This window comes from Hyperolius riggenbachi, chromosome 3 (genome assembly GCF_040937935.1).
Source record: "Hyperolius riggenbachi isolate aHypRig1 chromosome 3, aHypRig1.pri, whole genome shotgun sequence".
Classification (NCBI taxonomy): domain Eukaryota; kingdom Metazoa; phylum Chordata; class Amphibia; order Anura; family Hyperoliidae; genus Hyperolius; species Hyperolius riggenbachi.
This window is the reverse complement of record NC_090648.1, coordinates 100,652,928-100,674,176: the sequence shown is the minus strand read 5'-3', so window position 1 is coordinate 100,674,176 and position 21,249 is coordinate 100,652,928. Positions and strand designations below refer to the sequence as shown.

Here is a 21,249-nt window from a genome sequence, read left to right as displayed (position 1 = left end):
TGAGCTCACTTCTAACCAATGAGAGCAGGGAAGGTGGGCGGACGCTGCACAGTTGCTATGGAGTCAGACAGGCGCGTGCGGTCAGTGCTGTGTTGTGTATGGCTGAGCGGCGCCGAAGCTGCTGATTGGATAGTAGTATTTTGGGAAGAGAAATTCATAAAATATATGGTATTTGTAATTTACCTATTGTTAGTTGAAGCCAAATCAACAGTTTATAGTCCTGCCGTGATTCTATTGTCTCTGCAACACAACTTCAAGGAAAAGAAAACAAAATATTTATATTTATAATTGTATATATATATATATATATATATATATATATATATATATATATATATATATATATATATATATATATATATATGTATATATATATATATATATTTGTGTATTTCTATTTATTATTATGTATTTATATAGCACTGGCATCTTCCTCAGCGCTTGTTTTTAGTGTAAATATATAATTGTCACTATAGGGCTGCTTTTCTCTTTAAAGGGATACTGTAGGGGGGTCAGGGGAAAATGAGTTGAACTTACACAGGACTTCTAACGGTCCCCCGCAGACATCCTGTGTTGGCTCAGCCACTCACCGATGCTCCGGCCCCGCCTCCGGTTCACTTCTGGAATTTCAGACTTTAAAGTCTGAAAACCACTGCGCTTGCGTTGCCGTGTCCTCGATCCCGCTGATGTCATCAAGAGCGTACAGCGCAGGCCCAGTATGGTCTGTGTCTGCGCAGTACACTCCTGGTGACATCAATGGGAGCAAGGACACGGGCGTGCAGGCGCAGTGGTTTTCTGACTTTAAAGTCAGAAATTCCAGAAGTGAACTGGAGGTGGGGCCGGAGCATCGGTGAGTGGCTGCGCCAACACAGGATGTCTGCGGGGGACCATTAGAAGACCCAGGTAAGTTCAGCTCATTTTCCCCCGACCCCCCTACAGTATCCCTTTAAGTCCTGGTGCACACCAAAAACCGCTAGCAGATCCGCAAAACGCTAGCGGTTTTTAAAACGCTTTTTCTTATTTTTATAAAGCGTTTCACCTAGCGTTTTGCATTTTTGGGTAGCGTTTTTTTGTGTAGTAGAGTGTTACAGTAAAGCTGTTATTGAACAGCTTCTGTAACAAAAACGCCTGCAAAACCACTCTGAACTGGCGTTTTTCAGAGCGGTTTGCGTTTTTCCTATACTTAACATTGGAGACAGAAACACCTCTGCAATCCAAAAAATGCCTCAGCCCAGGAATATGCGTTTCAGCAAAAGCCTCCCGCTCTGATGTGATCCACCCCATTGAAATACATTACCCTAGCCTAGCGTATCCACAGCCGCAAGTGGCTGTAAAAACGTGAGAAAACCCGCTCGGTGTGCACCAGCTCAGAATTGTGATTCCTTCCTAGTGTGATTACCATGGGCTCCAACAGGTGTCATCATGCCATTGGCGCTCAACACGAGCACAAATGCATGCAGCAGGACCGACGTTTGCTATCTAAAATTGCATTGTAATCACATCACAAGGCCCTTTTCCACTTCAAAATGCAACGTTTTACAAAATTTTGATGTGCGTTTTTTATTAGTTTTTTATGCGTTTGCGTCTTCAGTTTTTGTGATTGACAAGTGTTGTCTTGAAAATAGATACTAGTGGTTAAATAATTACAAAGCGTTTTTCATGCTTTCCTATACTTTACATTGAAACACAAAACGCATCATAATCGCACAGACATTCATTTGCGTTTTTTTTTAAATCCGAACGCAGCAGTGGAAAAGGCCACCCAAGATTCTTAACGACCGCCTAACTCCGATAGGCGGCGGCTGGTCGTAAGTGGGTTTCTATGGAAACGGCCGTAAACAGCCTGCGAGCCTCCGATCACGGCTCGCAGGCTACATGTAAACACCCGGGGACATAATCCCCGGTGTTTACATCGTACATCGCTGCTGTCACAGCAGCGCCGTAAAGGAGATCGGCGATCCCCGGCCTCTGATTGGCCGGGCATCACCGGCATCTGATAGGCTGAAGCCTATCAGAGGCGGTACAGGACGGATCTCCGTCCTGTACCGCCCGTAGAGAGAAGGGGAGGGAGGGAAGGAGAGGGAGGGCGGAATAGCGCTGCAGAGGGAGGCTTTGAGGAGCCTTCCCCCCCCCCCCCCCCGCAAGGCACAAACAGGCGGCAGGCGATCAGACCCCCCCAGCAGGACATCCCCCTAGTGAGGAAAAAAGGGGGGAAGTCTGATCGCCCTGCCTGCAACGGGCTCTATTCATAAAAGGTTACCGCAAGTTTTCCGCTCAAAACAGCAGATTTTCCCGTCCATTTAGCAAAGTGGGCATTCATAAAAGCTGTTCCCGCATGAAAATCTACAATCCCCCAGCAGAGCGAGAAATTTCCGCCTTCTCCAGTGTTTTTCTAGATTTATCTAGAAAAAAGTAACAAAATGGCCATTCATAAAGTTTAGAGGAAGCGGTATGTGGACGGGAAATACCGCTTCCTCTGATTTTGCGGATTACATACAAGTGAATGGGACAGACCTCCCAGAGAGAGCAGCGCATGGAGGGACTCTGCCGACTGAATGCCTTCCGACAGCTTACCGCCAGCCTTCAGCGGGAGATCTCCACACTTGCATCGCAGCTGGCAAGATTTTAATGAATGACCACCCAGAAGTCTAAAATACTGCTGCGGTATTTTCCCTCCAGGAGTTTTTTCGCCACAACTTTTTTATGAATAGAGCCCAACGTGATCTGTGCTGGGGGCTGAAGAGCCCACCCAGCACAGCGCATATGCAAATCCCCTGGTCCTTAAAGCGGACTCAAACCAAACATTTTTTTAATTCAAAATATTCAGTTGCACCACTCTGACACATACAAAGATAAATAAACACTCCTTCAAGCCTATGAGCATTTTTTCACCCTTCTCTTTCATAACTAGGGTTATACAGGTGGCAGCCATTAGCAATTCCTCCTTTGCCAGACACCTGCTACTCACCAGTTTGCCGGTTTCTGTCCCGGCAATATGACAGGAAGGGAGGGGTTCCTCCATAAATGTAAAATATTTTATATTTGTCATCATGTAGCTGAAAAAAGGCTGCTATTTATTATTATAATTTAGAAAATAGATTTTATTTCTGAAATCTTGTATTTTTAGTTTGGGTCCACTTTAAGTGGTTAGGCTGCATTTCAGAATCAGCAAACACATGCGTCAGCAAAATCAGCAAAAAACGCAGCTGGTGGAAAAGGGCCCACAAAGAGCTTGTTCACACCTAGGGCGTTTTTGCCCATTTTTCAAGCGCCAGCGATTATGAAAACTGCCCTAAAAAGCTTGTGCGATGATTCCCTATGAGAGTGTTCTCATCTGAGTGGTTCGTTTCCAATCCACTCAGCAAAGCGCTGCCTGTACCATTTTCTGAGCGCCCCTTTTTTTTTTTGAATTTTGATTTTTTTTTTTTGCGGGAATTACCGACTTTTACAGACTTTTACTGTATTTTTTATGCATGCGGGTAAACAATGCGTACAATTTAAATAATCATGCGTAAACATTTGTGAATGTCAAGATGGTCTTTTTTCAGTCGGGAATTTACCGCAAGTGCATTTCCGCATGTGGAAAATGATTGTGAATAGAGCCCATTGAGGCATGATCTCCTCAGAAATCAGCAAAAATGTTGTTGGGGTAAAAACGAATCTCTCCGGTGTGCACCATCCCATTGCAATACATTAGCCAAGCACTTTTCAAAGCGCAAGTATTTTTAAAAATGCTCAGAACCGCTCTTGGTGTACACCAGCCCAAACTCTCACAACTGCAGCATCTGTGAAAGTTGAAGGGCCCGTTCACACTAGGGCAATTCCTGCTAAACGCCAAAGCCCTAGCGCTTTTTAAAGAGCTAGTGCTATTCTAACCTATGGCAGTGATCTCACTGGATTGGCGCCATTCGCGGGCGTTTTGCGATTAGTGTCAATCTGCTGCGATTCTAGAACGATCGATGTACAGTGTTTATTAAAGCACTGAAAGGGATCGCTCTGAACGTGAAGTGTGAACGGGCCCTGAGAGGCATTTCACTGCTTATCAACTGACCGTGGAAAAGAGGCCTAAGGCTTCTTGCACACCAAGACGTTGCGTTAGGTGCCACGTTAAGGTCGCATAACGTGCACCTAACACAACGTATGGTGCTGCAAGAGCCAACGGTAGAGTGAGCCGCGTTAGGCGGCTCGATTCCTATAATGTCTCCCAGAGTGGCGCTGATTGGCCAGCGGGACCACGTGATGCGGAGCGAGACACTCCGCATCACGTGGTCCCGCCAGCCAATCAGCGCCTGCCAGTGCAGTGAATATTAAGTAGCCATGTGCGCGGCTACTGTAGCTGGCTCTCCCCGCCTCCTCTCCGCCCCCCACTGCGCATGTGCAAACAGTCTAACACGGCTATAGCCGCTCCAACGCCGTAGCATGCTGCACTTTGCGGGGAATGTGCAGCGTTACATGTAACGCAACGTGGGCCTGCAGCCAAAACGCAGCGTTTTAGCCTTTCACCGCTGCCTGTAGTGTGAAAGAGCCCTTAGTGATTTTGCTATACTTTGTATTGGATCGCAAACGCTCTGGAAATGGTGCAGGAGCTGCGTTTGCAATTGGAAAGAAAGCTTATCGCTTATGTAAGAACACTCACATGAGCAAACATTGCACAATCGCTTTCAAAGTGATTTTAAAATCGCCAGCGCTTACAAGGCTGGTGCACATCATGAGCGCTTCTGAGTGCTTTTAAAATCGCTAGTGGCTAATGTGTTTGTATGGGATGGATCACAGCAGAGCGATGTGATTTTTTTTTCCCAAACGCAAATGTGGGTCCTGCAGCATTTTTGAGGCAATTACGCCTCAATGTAAAATATAGCAAAAGTGGAAAATCGCTCTAAAAAGTGCTGAACAGAGCGATTTTCCCAGGTTTTTTATTTTTTTTTAAATCTGATCACTTGCAGCTCAAAGTGTACTTCTGCTAATCGCAAACACTCCAAAAATCGCTACACATAATTCAAAAATTGCTAGGTAAACACTGGGAATTGCTAGCGTTTGCGATTACGCCTAGCGATTTTTGGTGCGCATTAGGCCTCAGGTGCTGGGAAATTTGGGCGCAGGTAAAGCTGAAAAGCGTCTCACCTTGCCTCTGCAAAAGTCCTGGCAGCTTTATCACTATTCCCCCTCTAGGCCGCTATTGATACTGTAGGTAAGACATAATTATTATGCTGTTTTTAACATAATTTGGGCTCCGCCTTTTGATGGCGGTTTTCTGCCACTCTGTTACACCACTGCGTGTCAGCGCTTGACACGCGTGGTGCTACTACCGCAACAATTCGCCTGCATTTAAATTGCACCCGAATTAGGCCTCCTTTCCACGAACTGTTGAGCTGTGTGCTCAGCAAGCAGTTACCAGGCAGAAGTAAGCAGTTATCATGCAGCAAGAAGCAGTTACCAGGCAGCAGTGAGCAGTTGAGAGAGTTTGAGAGGCATTTTACTGCCTATCAACAGTTCTTGGAAAGGAGGCCTAAGCCCTTTTTTCCACGAACTGTTGAGCTGTGTGCTCAGCAAGCAGTTGCCAGTCAGCAGTGAGCAGTTACCAGGCAGCAGCAAGCAGTTACCAGGCAGCAGCAAGCAGTTACCAGGCAGCAGCAAGCAGTTGTGAGAGTTGAGAGGCATTTCACTGCCTGTAAACAGTTTGTGAAAAAGAGGCCTGACTCTTCCGGGCAGCAGACCAACTGCTCAGCAAATGCACAGTTCTGCCTCCCATCTGAAAGAGGCCTTAATCAGTTGCTGTCAGTTTTAACTGAACGGACAACTGACGTGCAGCCCAGTGTCCATGGTTCCCTATGGGTCAGTTCACATTATGGCCTCTTTTCCATGAGCAGTTGAACTTTGTGCTCAGCAAGCAGTTACCAGGCAGCAGTGAGCATCCAGGCACTAGTGAGCAGTTTCCAGGCAGCAGCAAGCAGTTGTGAGAGTTTGTGAGGCATTTCACTGCCTATCAACTGTCCGTGGAAAAGAGGCCAATGGGCTCTATTCACAATCATTTTCCGCATGCGGAAATGCACTTGCGGTAAATTCCCGACTGAAAAAAGACCATCTTGACATTCACAAATTTTTACGCATTATTATTTACCGCATGTGTAAAATTGTACGCATTGTTTACCCGCATGCATTAAAAATGCGGTAAAAGTCCGCAAAATTCGGTAATTCCCGCAAAAAAAATCAAAATTCACAAAAAAAGGGGTGCCTAAATTCTGACTTAACTACCGATTTTTTTTATCACCTATTAGTATTTGGTGATATATTTCGCTTCCCCTTGACTTAAATGGAGTCTGGAGCCTTGAGCGCTGTGTTTGCTGGACTTTAATTTTTTTTGGGACAAGTTTTTTTATGCCACTTTTTTCTGCATGGTTTCCGCATGTTTACTATGTAATTTACGCATTGTTCCCACATGCAGGAAACATACGGAACATTTTTAGTGAATGTGGAAAAAATGCGGAAATTATCACTGGCAGTAATATAGCGGTAAAAAATCTCTTACTGCATGTGTGATTGTGAATAGAGCCCAATGTTAAGTATAGGAAAGTGGAAAATCGCTCTGAAAAGCGCTACATCAGAGCGATTTTCCAAGCGTTTTCTTTACAGGAGCCGTTCAGTTGCAGCTCTACTGTAACAAAAAATTTAAACCGCTACACCAAAACGCTCCAAAAATAGCTAGGCATGATTACAAAATCGCTAGGCACATGCCTGAAATCGCCTAGAAAAAACACTTCAAAAAGCGCTGAGCGTTTGCGATTACGCTAGCGCTTTTTGGTGTGCACTGGCCCTTATGCTGGGCATACACGGTGCGTTTCTGTGGCTCGATTATGCCGCTAGATCGACTCCTGCGCGTCCCCGCTTGTCCCCTCGCGCGCCTGGATAGATTCCCGCTCGTCCCCGCGGGCGCTTCTCTTATCTTCTGCTCGTTTTTCCCATAGTCCCGCCCACGGTATCGAGCGCGGAATCGATCCGGCGGGTGATCGGACACGTTGGAAATGATCAATCTAATGGCTCAATTCAGCCGCAGAAACGCACGTATTATGGCTTTCAGAGAGGCATTTCACTGGCTATCAACAGTCCGTGGAAAAAAGGCCTAAACCTGCTGAATATGTCATCCAAAGAGTTAATTCTGTGATACTTGGCTTCTTGTGCAATCATGATCAGTCACAGGTGTGACCAATGACCATTCCCTGATATATAGCCACAGGCCAGGCTTTGATGCACTTCAGTTTCACAGCTTCAGAACTTCAGGTTTGCTTGGATGGCTCTAGTCAGAGTGTATCTGGTTTAGGTTTCAGTGTGTGCTAAGCTGTTGTGTTGTAATTGTGTGGAGTATGCAAAGCACAGATTTGTGCATGCTTGAGGCTGGGAACGCATGTTGCAGGATTGTATGTGGTTTAAAGTAGTACACTGCTATAAAATGCATGCAATTCAGCAAAGTGTGCTTTAAGTGTGTTTATCTGCAACAACCAGTCAGTATTTTTGGCAGTGGTTTCCTCCCATTTGTATAGGTTTTTATGTTATCAGACAACAGTTGTGGCAGATGTTTCTCATGAGTGCAAAGAAAAGTGGTGCAAAGTGGAAATGCTTGCTCAAAGCAATACATCACAATTGTTGTTTCTAGACCTCTACTCCACTTCTGAGCCAGTGTTGCTGATATTTCCTTGCACTGACTTTTTAGTACATCTGCCCAATGTGGTTTGCTATTGCTGTGCTCCTAGCTGAGGCACTTATTACTTGTACATGTATGGTTACTACTAAAGTAGTGTTTTTGGATTTGAGGAAAATGTTTGAGAAACAGATTTTAAGGACATTACAAGCAAAATTGGTTCCTAGATCAAGGTTTCTAATTGGTAGTCTCTAAACTACACTTCTGTGCATGTTTAGCAACAGTCTTTCTCGGTCTTTACATTAGTTTTAATCTATCCTAGTGCACAGTGAAGCTGCTCTTCTCTGTTACTACCAACTTGTCTGGACCAATCAGTTTATACCTGGTTGGACTTGGATTGGTCTTTTTATTTATTTTATTTATTTTTGGCCTGGAGGGGGAATAGTAATTAATGCCACCTGTTGGTTGTGCCTGGCTAATGGAATAGTACCACACTTACTTAATCATGCATGAACTCAGAATTCATTTGACCCTCTAGTCATCCCTATTAGTGACCTAGTTAGTAAAGATGAGTGGGCACAAGTGAAATTTGACTTTGCTTGAGGGGAAACTTGCTGATAGTGGCTAACTCAGTTCAGTTGCTAGAGTTCATGCCCCTCTGCATCCTCCCTGCTTTCTCAGTGCAGTTGGTCACACTTTTATGATGGCACTTTCTGGGCAGTCCATACTCGAGTTCTAAAGGTTTTATAATTGAATAAAAACTTCAAGGCTAAATATGCATAGAAGGGTGTGTGTGTGTGGTATCCTTCTCACTCTAGTGGCAGTAAATTTCACAAATATAAGCTGAGACTTTCAGGAAGGTTAGATCTGCATTAGTAACAGGGAGCATTAAGACCAAGGCCCTATATGTTGACACGCATTCTACTGCAGCATTAGTGTAGTGTCTAATTTGCATGTCCAATTCTAAGATTTGAGGATGCTTAGGAAATCACCCAAAAGACCTTGCAAGCAGCGTCCACTGAATGTGATGTGTATTGAATATTGCCATAGATCCGCCATCCCAAATGTCTGTATTTATACAGTATAATACAAGCGTCCAGGAGCTCCACTATAAGGCTCAAAATAAAAGAATTGGTGTGCCAAGGTCCTCACCCCGGTACCTGGGGGCCACAGCAATATGTATTCCAAAAAGGACCGGCACCACACTCAGTATCTGTAGCTCTTCAAGTTTTAATAGCAGCAGGCATGATAACATTGTTATCATGCCTGCTGCTATTAAAACTTGAAGAGCTACAGATACTGAGTGTGGTGCCGGTCCTTTTTGGAATACATGTATTTATACAGTGAAACATGGTCAAAGTATACTTCAGTAGGGATGGTCAATGAGATGCAAAAACATGCAGCTTGGAAATGGACCAATCAAATTTTACCTCAGCAGGTTTTGAATGGTTAAATTTTAAGCTGCGTACATTTGTATGCAACATGTGCATAATGCTGCATCCACTCAAAACGTGTATCTCATTAATAATCTCTATACTTAAGTCAATGAGAGAGAATGCTTCACTGTACTATTACACATGCAGTGAATTACCATACAGCAACCTGGTAACTGCATTGCATAGGTGGTGCTTTGCAGTGTGGTAAGCTGCATTCCAAAGTGGCTGTTATACCACACGCTGAAACGCACCTCTGAACATGGCATCAGTGTTGCCTGGGACAGAATAACAAAGTGGCTAACTGGCATCTGCTCACACAACCTGTCTTCAGCTGCCACTGCTAAAAAAAAAAAACTTAAAATCTGGTAACACTACTTCTATCATTATTGCCTACAGGAAAACTGAATTGGTAATGAACTTGCTATGTGCATTTCTCCCCAACAGGGGGACACTTGGCTCATGAAAGCTTTCCTTGTCTTTTTAGTGATCTGCAGACATGTCTAGTGTTCTTGACACAAGCAAGCTGAACAAGCCAGTGGCTACCATATGGGGTAAGTACAAGGAGGGCTCCCAGTGTAGCGCAATGTTGGAATTGCTGGGCTTCTACAGAGGTGGAATGAAATTTAAAAACGCAGTTTTGCTGGGACATTCAATGTAAATGGGGCTTTATTCTGTGCCCCCCCCCCAACTACTAACCTTTCCTTCCTCTGATACAGGAAACTTTACCTCATATCAGGTTTTTGTGGCTACACTTGTTATGGGTGGGAAGATCCTGATGGCCACACTTGTTATGACCCTTGTGAGATATGCCCCAAGTCTGAAGGGAAGCAAGGGATGGGGTGTAAACATTGGGTTGGGGACTTATCAAGTTTTGCTGTGGGGCCCATGAATTGTAGTTATGGCACAAATAAAGGGCTAATTCAGTGGTTGAAAGAGGACCTATGGTCTCCTGGTCACAACCTCAGCATTCCCTATTGCTACACTACTGCTCTAGATAAGCGATTCGTACAAAGGCAGGAGTCCACTAGTGTTGAAAGGTAAGAACTGAAGGGAATCTGTATGAATATCAAAGCTGCCAAACACAAGTTGGTTACTCTACAGTAGGTCATGTCTTACACTCCACAACCCCCCTCTGCTGGTAGTGCCAGACACTGGAGATGCCTATTTTGCTATTTTAGGGGATTGTTTGAAAATTGAACTAGCTGGAATCCATTATGGTGCCTTCAGCTCTCATGAAGACTAACCTATTCAACAGCTTCCATGCTACGTTTTGTCATCGCCACACATGTTCTGAGGCTGAGGGCACTTGTCTGTGCAGAAAGGCATGCATTTTCAGATGCACATTCCTACACTTGTAGATTTGTTTTGGGATCTTTTCCACTGAATTATACAATGCAAATGTTTGTCCTCTGTTATATGCATTTTTGGAATTGGCAAATTGTGCTTTGAATTTTCGATTCTCTTTTCTGATGAGACCGTGGCCTCCACAGACCACCGCAGATACCCTGGTAGGGATCTATAAAGCTGGCACACAAGATGCAATTGCCATTTCAGATCCTATTTGAGTCATCAGATCGCTATCCAACAGCAATTGGGTATAGGAGAGACCTAGTGTACATGTCTAAATTTGTATAGATTTGAAAATGAACTGAAAGGACATGTGCATGTCCACTCACTTTTGATCTAGAGATAAATTTGAGCTTGGGATCTATTGCCAACAAGTAACTTTGGCCAGGAGCACCCCTCTTCTGTTTGCCCATTTGCAGCCTCTTCATCAGCCACCCTTAGGCTGCAGCTGCTCAAGGCCCAGGCCTTTGTGGCCAACCCAGAAATCTGTCCCTGGTCCCACTTACAAGCTACATACAGTTTGAATAAAATTTGCATGCAAGCCTAGTTTAAATGGAAATGTGGCATCCTCCATATACTGCACTACAGAGAAATCCTCCACTGGATGATTTATAAGTGACTTATTACTACATGACTTCTAAGCACTCGCCTTGCTCCCTGTTTTTAGGTGGGTTGAACATTCTCCCCAAGGAGATCTTGCATAGAGGTTCTGAGTCCCACAATGGGCTCTATTCTCAATGACTTCCCACATGCGGTAAAGTCAGTGTGGGAAATTCACAAGTTTCTGCATGCGGTAAATGTGCGATAGTAATGTGGAAAATTCCGCGAAAGTCTGTATTTTCGCCCAAAAAAAACATTCACAAAAATTTCAGCGTTAATTACTTATCACCTACAAGTAGTAGGTGATATATTTCGCATCCCATTGATTTTAATGTCTGGAGGCTTAAGTGCTGTGCTTGATGGACTTTGAAATTTTTAAACTATTTTTCATGCAACCTCTTTACCGCACTTTTAATTGCAGTTTCCGCACTCTTTTTACCGCATGGGGAAAATTTTAGTAAATGCGGAGATTACCGCTGGCGGTAATTTTGCGGTAACTTGGCCTCTTTGAGAATAGAGCCCAATGTCCCCTCAATAGTACAATTACCACACTTTCCTATCCACTAACTCTAACCTATGTGAGGTGATAACTAATATTTCTTGGTGTTTGGTACATACAGGATGCACATTGAGTGACAAGAAAAAGGCAGAAAGCTTTCAAGTGGCAAGTGAAGATGAACGTGAACATCAGCTGGCCCTGAGGACCGTGAGTATTTTCTCCAGCACCAGCCTCTTCCTGACCAGCTCCAAATTGTTAGTGCAGGATTGAGGTTTTTTTTTTTAAGGGGGGGGGGGGGGTTCTTTAAAGGGAACCTGAGGTGAGATGGATATGGAGGCTGACATGTGTATTCTCTAATAATGCACATTGCCTGGCTGTTCTGTGGATCCTCTGCCTCTAATTTAAGCCATAGACCCTGAACAAGCATGCAGATCAGGTGCTCTGATCAAAGTCTGACCAGATTAGCCACATACTGCTTTCAGGTGTGGGGTTTTAGCCAAATATCAGCAGGATAGCCAGGCAACAGGTATGGTTTAAAAGGAAATGGCAGTTTGATTTTTTTTTTTTTTTTTTTTTTTTTTAGGTCTCACATTTCTGGTTACTTAACCTCCACTTTCCCCAAAGGAAATTATCCCAATAGTTAAGGATGTACATGCATCAAATTTTGATTTAAACTTTACCACCTCCACATATGTGGGCCAATAGATTGAAAAACTATGAACCAATTGTGTATTTAAGTGGTAACCTTGTCTACTCACATTTTTAAATGTACACACCCTTGGGGAATACGTACTTCCAGTGCTGATAAGTGACTACTTTAGCAGTTTTGGGAATGATCTTGCTGATTGGAATTTTATCAGACTGGTCTGTCAGGAGATGTTATGGGCACACTTAGGATGTATTAAACATATTGGATTATGACAGTCCCTTGTCACTGCTTTGGCGCTCCATATATGCGTCACTGCAAAAGCTGAATTGCTCTTGTTACTGAGATGAGGTTGATGCCTCAAACTGCCACATATGCAGGGAATGCATGCCCATGGAAATGTATTAGAATGAATGTCAGTGCTGTAAGAGAATGGGCATAACTAACTTGCTAGGCTACAAAGTAAAATTTCCTTTGGGATCTTTAGGCTTTAGGCATGACTGATATGGTACACAATTTCACGGTGTATGAGCAGTTGCAGCAGTATAGTCAAAGTGTGTAGCACAAAGCATGTGATCACAACCCTGCCCTGTCAGCATATACATTTCCTAGCTACCCTGTTGGAAATGCCTGTTACTCACCTGCACCTCCTCACTGATAACTGTTACCATCAGTTCTGCTGCTGACACAAGATGGTGCTTGCTGTCTATTTCCTGTACTGTTGCCTTTGATATCAAGTTATCAACATTGGATATTAAGCTTGGCAGCAGTTCTGTCCAGGAAACCTGGTCTGATCACCCATCAACTTTATGGGCAATACCATGCAGTGCATCATCTCTACCACTACTTGCATTCTTTTGGTCACAAAGCACCAGTACAAGTGAGCCTCATAGCCATAAAGCCTGTTTTCCCTAGACCAGGGTTCCCCAACCCTGTTCTCAAGGCTCACCAACAGTGCATGTTTTGTAGCAATCCAGAGTTGATCAACTCTGCTGACACTAATTGCCTCACCTGTGATTGTGTGGTTTTCTGCAAAACATGTACTGTTAGTAGGCCTTGACTCTTGAGGACAGTTGGGGAACTCTCTGCCCTATAATCTTGTGGCTTGCCTATGATGTGCAGCAGCCCCTTTCATGTACAGCTTCCCTGGGCGGCACAGCAGCTCCTCATGTTACTCCCAATCTGCAGCCTTGTCAAAATGTAGAAACCTCTTGGCATGCCATGACCTTGAGCTAGGAACCACCCCAGGGCTGACAGTGTGACCATTCCAGAAATCTAGCCCTTGAATATACAATGACCTGAGCCTTTCAGTTTATTAGGGTGCTCAAACGGCAGTATTGTTGAAGCCTGCACTCCACCACTGATTTATGGACACGTCAGTAAAAGTTGTGTGGTCAACGACTCTAGTTTCATTTGGGCAAAGACAATGTCACCATACAATTTTAATTTTTAGTTTTTATTAATTTTGATTCAAGCATTCCGATTCAATACATCAGAAGTTTCAATCGGAATCTTCAAGGTACAACACATTTGAGATTGCTGTAATTTCAGGATAAAAGATTGTAAACTCCAAAACAATTGAGAAAAATCAAAAGAAGGGGACTAGTTTGGTATGTCCTGGAGTTGCGCTTTTTTTTTTTTTTTTTTTTTTTAGACAATCCATCGTATTTGTCAACTTTAATCTCTAACCAATCTTACCACTTCCATGAAGTATAAAGATTAACAGATTGAATACTATGAACAGATTGTGTACCGGTTTGAAGTTTCGTTTTTCACACCCCTCCCCTTTCAGGGAATTGAGATGAAAGTCTTACTTGTGGTCTACTCTTTACCACTCTTCCTTTTTTATAGATTTGTCTTGGACACGAGGCAAAGGATGAGTTTCATGTAATAGCAATAGTCCCTCAGAAGGCAGGAGGTGATCCGAAAAAAGATGGAAGTGACAAAAATGGAGATGCAGAAGCTGAGCCTATTCCCATTGCCACACTGAAGCCATCTGTTATGCCTATGGTGAGTTTCACGGACTAGCTGCATTGGTGCACATTGCTGGTGACACAAAGTGCTAACCTATTTTCTTACTTGCAGACTTCCCTAGCAAACATTGAGCTAACACCTCCAGTCCACTTCAAATTACTGTCTGGCTCTGGGCCAGTATATATCTGTGGTGAGAACATAGTAGGTGAGTATACACTTATGACCCTTAAATGGCATCTAGATTTTGTGGCTGGAGGGCAGAAGAATCTACAAGATCAACTGTTAATAAAAATTTAAATTTTAAACAGAGCAATTTAGAGGTGTAAACATTTACATCAATGCTAATGTTCTACTTTAGGGCTAAGTTCACAGTGGGATGTTCCTGACGGGAACAAACGTTGTACCACATTGCATAGCATACAAAGTGCTTCCCTGCACCTGTCAATGTGTGCATTACCGCAACACTTAACATCGCATAGACTTCTCATTGCAGAGCATCCCATTGCAATGCCTCCCTTATGTTGCTCCATGATGTCACACTGTAGACGTAGCCTGGGTCTCTAGTTGTTAAAATGAGAACTTGAGTTTATGTACCCTAAATGGTTCTACTGTTGCTATCTTGAACAAGGAGGCATCTGCAGTATGTAGAAATTGTGGTGATCCTACAGAGTAGCTACAAGTATATGGCTACTCAATCGAAACTTAAACAAGATCAGGCTGGCTAAGGGGTGTTAACTTAGCGAATGCATCCAATGTGCGCCAATGGTCCTTATGGGGGCAGAGACTGCTGGTATCGTGGTAGTTAAGGAATGCAGCCCAGGCCACTGTCTTAGAGGAACTCCAGTGAACATAACATAATTAACAAAAGTGCCTAATTTTTACAATTATGTATAAATGATTTAGTCATTGTTTGCCCATTGTAAAATCTTCTCTCCCTGATTTACATTGACCTTTGTCACATGGTGAAATTTGTACTGCTGGCAGGTGATGTCAGTGGAAGTAGCTGCTGCTTGCTCTTTTGCAGTTGGGAGCAGCTGTTCTTTCCCACAATGCAACAAAGCTCCCAGTGTCAACACCATGGTCCTGACATCACACTGTGGTAGGAGTTTCACCACTATCTTCCATACAGAGCCCCCTGATCAGTTTGTGAAAAGGAAAAGATTTCTCATGGGAAAGGGGTATCGGCTACTGATTGGGATGAAGTTAAATCCTTGGTTACAGTTTCTCTTTAAAGTTTCCCAGCCCTGAGCTATGTAATCAGCTACTCTGTATGATCACCACTATGTAGAAATGCATAGAGGGTTGTAGACTGAAGAGGGATGAGCTTGCTTTAATTTACCAAATTGCACTTCAGTCTGTAGCTACAGCACTAGTCAAACGTGATTGTATGTTTTTTTTATTGACCAAATATCTTAACTTCTAGATAATGATTATAATTGGGAAGAGGGTGATGATGAGGATGAAGAGGCAGAGGAGGAGGAAGAAGAGGAAGACTCTCCACCTAAACCGGCCAAAAGGGCAGCAGCTTCAAAGAAGGCAGGACAAGCAAAGGTAATGTGTATTGGTTCTCAGTTTTTGGCATATGATTTCCTTTTACAAAGCCTACTTATGAAGTACCCCTGGGTATAGGTCACAGTACCCTTGATGCAAACGAGTCAGTGGTATACCCAAACTGTATATAACACTATAACATGGTGTGACTTTTTGGCTGTGGTGCAATTGTTCCAAATCACAGTGCATCCATGTAAAGGGACCCTAAAGAACATCTAGGAAGTCTAGATAGAGATCAATTAGATGCAAATTTTGAGTTTCATTATGCAAATCTCTCCAGTTTGCAAATTGACCAATCTAATTTTATTGCAGCAGGATTTGAGTGGTTCATGTTCAAGCTGCAAACTTGAAATTATTTGCATTACATTGACCATCCCTATTGACTACTGAAGTTTGTGTGCCTAAACCTCAGTCTCCCTCCCAGTATGGTTTGCATGTACTGTAGGACAACTGATCAAGAGGGCTTTTTTTTACACTAGTGTTGACTGTAGATTGGGATTAGGGCAGATTGGTGCTACAGTTTTTGTTTTTTTGTGGTCTTTGCTGTGAGGTTTTTAAAGTGTACCAGAGATCAATAAAATAAATTATATATATATATACCAGGGGCTTCCTCCAGCCCCATCTGCTTCACCATCCTCTGCCCACAGCTTTGGGAACCGGGTCCCCGTAATTCCATCAGTCGGAGCCAGTCTAGCATAAAGTGCGCAGTTTGCATATCTCTCCAGTGGCCGCTGGAGAGATGCAGAGGATGCACTTCTCCTGCGTAGGCTGGCTCCGATGACGGGACCCGGTTCTCATAGCTGAGGACAGCGGCGTGGGAGGGATCCATGCGCATGGGGCTGGAGGAAACCTCAGGTATGTGTAATTTTATTGATCGAAGTCCCTTTAACTAACGGTAACATCAGCTCAAAGGAATATCTGTTAGGCCTGGAACTTGGTAGCATCACCTTTCTAAGTGCTTGTTGTGACTTCAAAAAGCTCTTGCTAATGTAATGCTGTGTGATCCCACTTGAGGAATGTGGTTAAAACCCACAGCATTGCAAGAGCTTTGCAAATCACAAGGGCTTGGAAAGACCTGCTAGTGGGTCACAGGCCTTACATGTGAAAAGAGCCAATTGGGTCTATGGTCTCTACGCCTCCAAGTAATGTACTCTGCAGAAAGGACACATCTTGAACTATCTTTCTGGCTAACAAATAAAAAATGGCAAAAACGTGGTGGCTTTTGAGGCAGTTGATTCTGCATATCAACTGTCTGAGAACATTTTTTTTTTTTTTTTTTTTTGTCTCCTAGCCTCTGTCTTGATGTGCCTCTGTATGAGGTTGCAAAATTGACAGACTGAGGCAACTGGTAGAGCCCTAACATTCTAAAACCATATAAACGCATGCTGCTTTTATAAACTGTTCATGTACATTTGGTTTGGCCAAGCCTCAACATGCATTCCTATGGGAGGCAGGCACCAGGAGAGGATCCGTCAAATGCCTGATTGGTGGTTGGGATAGTCAATGAGATTCAAACCAAGTTGATTCAGAATTGACTAATTATACAGCTTGAAGATGGAACAGCAAAGCAAGGTGGCATTCCAGTGGCTAATGGCAAGTCTGCAGAGCAGTTAATATCCAGCATGTTAAGATATGACTTTTTTTTCTGTTCTAGAAAAAGAAAATGGAAAAGGATGAAGATATGGAGGAAGACGTGTGAGTATTGGCCTGTAATAGTGTCTTGGATCGGGGCCTTCTGGGTCACTGGTCTGTTTGCAGTTTGTTCTGTGCTTTGCTGAAATTCCACTAAGCCACTGACACAGTTCAGTAATTCTAGCATCTTTACTGTTGGCAAAGTGCATCACTGGTATTAAGGATTTCTGATGCTGACATCAGGATAATTGGCTTAAATTTGTTACCCTGAATAACCTTGGTTTAGTCATTATGGGTACCCAAATGACTCTCTGCTAAATGTCGTTCTCATTTTCAGGAGTTCTGAAGAGGAAGACAGCCCTGTGAAAAAGGTATGTAGCACTACTGTCACATTGAGAATTTGAAGTAGATCTCAGCTGCCACTACTAAACATCAACCAAAGCACTTAAAAGCATTTCTATCAAGGAAAGTCTGACACCCTGCAGGGTATTGGAAAAAGTGGATCTAACCTACCACATGACTTGCTACAAAAATTATACAAACGGGCTGACTATGGGGTTGATGTCCATGGTGGTGTAAACATGCAGCTGGCCCACTAGTGGTAGGAGAGGCTATGTGCCCAACTCGCACTAAGTGTGGGCTCTTGTAGACCACAGCATTAAATGGAGAACCTTCTCACATCTGCTAAAAGGGGCAGGTAAGTACTAATCTGGTATAACGGGACTAGTCAGTGGCATGCAGCTTAGAACGGATACTCAAATTCACATCACTGATTTTGATTGGCTTTTTTTTTTTTTTTTTTTTGTTATGCAAGCTAGAATTATTTGCTCCTTGACAATTTCTGCACTTCAAATTTCTGCACAATGGCTCTAGTTTCTTGTAGTGACCACTGCTTCTGAATGTGTAGGAGGGAACTATGGGAAGACCTCTATGCTTAGCAAAACAATGAATCTCTTTATTTTTTTATTCTCCTCAGGGCAAAGGAGCTGGAAGGGGAAGAAAGAAGAACTGAATACTTGTGAGTGGGGCTTGTACAATGTTATGTGGACGGAAAATATTGTAGCTCAAATTGCCGTGTTCAGCTGTCTTACAAGATTTGACACAAGCTACTTTAAGCAAAGCACAACCACCTAGGTTGGGCTGCCATATTACTATGCCTGGCATCCTTGTAAGGACTAAAGGGGTGGCTGCTAATGATACGATTGTCTGAATAATTTATAAGCAATTCTTCAGATAAAATGATTGGGACCACTAATATGGGGGGGTTGCCAAACAATCAAATGACCTCTATCTGATTTTCTGATTGGATTGATTAGGGAATTTGTCTGGTACCATACATTTCCAATTGTTCATAATTGGCAAATTATAGTTAGTGGCCACCTTAATATCCACTAGAGCGCTTTCAGCAGCAACTTGTGCTTTCTACGAATTGCCAGCAGAGATTGCAGAAATGGCTGCAGGTGAGCCCACTGGAGCAACTGCGCTTTGGCCAAATCGCCATTGCTCTGTCTGTATTTTGCTAGTAAAAACCATTCTAAGTTGTATAAAATTGCTTTTCAATCGTTATACATAGTGACTTCAAAGCCATTTTGCACCTCCTTGTACTACCCTGCTTCTAACCCCTCCCAAAAAACACCACTTGCCCAAAAGGCCTTGCAAATGGGCAAATCACAAATTTAAGTCGCTAGCACTGAGATTGCTTTTCAAAATTCTAGCAAATGCTGAGCAACTGATCTGTAGTGTCTCGGGCATAACTTGTTTCCCTTGACACTGCCTTTTCTTGTACATTGAACAAGATAAGGACTGGGACCCTTCTCCAAAAGTAACCTGCCTCATTGGCCAACTGCCACAGTATTGAGTTGTGTGATATCGCGGTTTAGAACAGCTTTTCCAGTGATAAAACTGCATTCTAGAGATCAGTCGGGAGAACCTTTGCAGTTGCCCAGAGCAGTCAGCCTTAATTTCCAATGCCCCTCTGCACATCTCACCTTAACCTAATTTAACTTCCAGCAGGGCTGGATGTATTAGATTCAATTCATTCAGAAAACCTCTGCCCTGCTTAGTCACAATGGCCTCAATTCACTAAGCTTATCTCCTGTCTTTAATAACTCTTCTAGAGTTGTTACCATGGTGATAAAGCATGTAGTATTCAAGGGAACCTTAACCGGCGGGGGAAAAAAAATTCACTTACCTGGGGGCTTTCCCAAGCCTCCTGCAGCCGTCCTGTGCCCACGCCGGTCCTTCGGTGCCCTCCACCGAGTTTCGTTTTCGGACGACTGCCAGTCGTCGTCGGGCAAAGCATCTTCCGCATTCCCCATCGTAAAGCGTGTCCGCATGACGCGTTTGGCGTCATGCGGACGTGCTTTACGGCTCTTTACGACGGGGAATCCGGAAGAAGACGCTTTGCCCGAGGACGACTGGCAGTCGTCCGAAAACGAAACTTAGCAGCGGAGGGCACCGAAGGACCGGCGTGGGCACAGGACGGCTGCAGGAGGCTTGGGAAAGCCCCCAGGTAAGTGAATTTTTTTTTTCCCCCCGCCGGTTAAGGTTCCCTTTCAGGAAACATATTTTACCTCAGGCAAACCTAAAGTTAACTTCTGTCTTTAAGTTAACTCTTCAATCCTTAAAATAACTCAAGAGTTAAAGACAGGCTGTTAACTGCATGTGAAAATAACTAGAGGAGGTAACTTAAGGAATGAAGAGCTAAGATAACTCTGTGTGGAGGTAAGTTTTCTCTTGCCTTATCTCCAGCATGATCTTAGTGAATTGAGGCCAATGAATCTTGCAAACAGTTTGCCTTTCGATCACGGTTTGCAGCGGATCAGGGAGAGCAATCTTGGGTGCTGTACATAACTGATAAGCTTCCAGCAAAATGAGTAACCATTCCAGCAACAAATTGTTTAATCTATCAGGTGCCACTAAATATCCCTTTTGCTTCAGCAGGTTGTTGTACAGGTATCACGGGAAGTAGTTGTGCTAAATTCTGTAGCCTTATTTGAATGTAATGGATTTTTTTTTTCCCACACAGGTGGTGCCAATTTGTGTAATGTTCTGTCTTTATATTTATGGTTTCTATCGCCATCCTGTGTCTGCACAACCAGTGATGGAATCCACTTCCTGTGGAGGAAAGGCTGATCAGTGGAGTCTCACCTGTGCAACTAGTTTAGGAAACTTGTCTGTTCTTGTACAATAAATACTTTGTGAAAAAGAAGCATTTGGGCTCATGTGTATTCTTGATTCATACTTCCCAACTCTTTGAGATAAGAGGGACACTTCAGCCAAACCCCTTGCCATTTCAACACTCCTAGCCATGCATACCATAAAGATTTCATAAAAGTATATTTTAGAATTAAAACCACACGTCTTTTCTATCCTGGTTGCAGTGGTGTTGCTAATGAGCTATGGGTCCCACAAACACTATACATTGATACGGCACACCAAAACCTGCCAATGGCAACTACACTGTCAGAGGTGCAAGAAGGGGAATGGAACAGTTTAATGACAACCACTATTTAAAGTGTATCTATAGAAGTGATATGAGCACAGGACCAATACAGCAATACTGTAGTTGAGGGAGGGCCCCTCTGGACCAAGGGCCCCAATGCGGTCGCTTCCTCTGCACACCCTATTGCTACACTCCTGCTTGGTTAGTTTTTCCTCAAATTAACACTTGGAAATGTCAATTTAACAGGATGGGAATAACTTTTAGAGTTGAACACATTTTCAGTAGAAAAATACATATATTCACATATCTGTACATCAGCCCTGAAGAGGGACACATGAAGAAAGAATTGTCCCTCCAAAAGAGGGACAGTTGGGAGATGTTTCTGTACTGTGACAATCTCCCTAGTGTGTATAATTGGCCTTTAAATGAGCTTTGTGTGATATATATTAACATCTCACTTGACCGTATGTGTATAATTCTAGCTTG

The 21,249-nt window shown here is 43.4% G+C and overlaps 1 protein-coding gene across 2 annotated transcripts; it reads left to right on the top strand.

Annotated features, from left to right (window-relative positions):
* Positions 1–48: 48 nt before the first annotated feature.
* On the top strand, positions 49–20,529 carry NPM2 (nucleophosmin/nucleoplasmin 2). 2 transcript variants are annotated; one of them, XM_068274704.1, is made up of 10 exons: positions 49–80; positions 9,554–9,620; positions 11,637–11,722; positions 14,013–14,171; positions 14,247–14,340; positions 15,559–15,686; positions 17,341–17,381; positions 17,656–17,689; positions 18,295–18,336; positions 20,347–20,529. In XM_068274704.1, exons 2-9 carry the CDS (start codon positions 9,566–9,568, stop codon positions 18,328–18,330), a joined length of 633 nt encoding a protein of 210 aa, XP_068130805.1. In that variant the 5' UTR covers positions 49–80; positions 9,554–9,565; the 3' UTR covers positions 18,331–18,336; positions 20,347–20,529. The 2 variants fall into 2 exon arrangements, with proteins under 2 accessions (XP_068130805.1, XP_068130804.1); XM_068274703.1 differs by having other exon boundaries at positions 80–168.
* Positions 20,530–21,249: the final 720 nt, after the last annotated feature.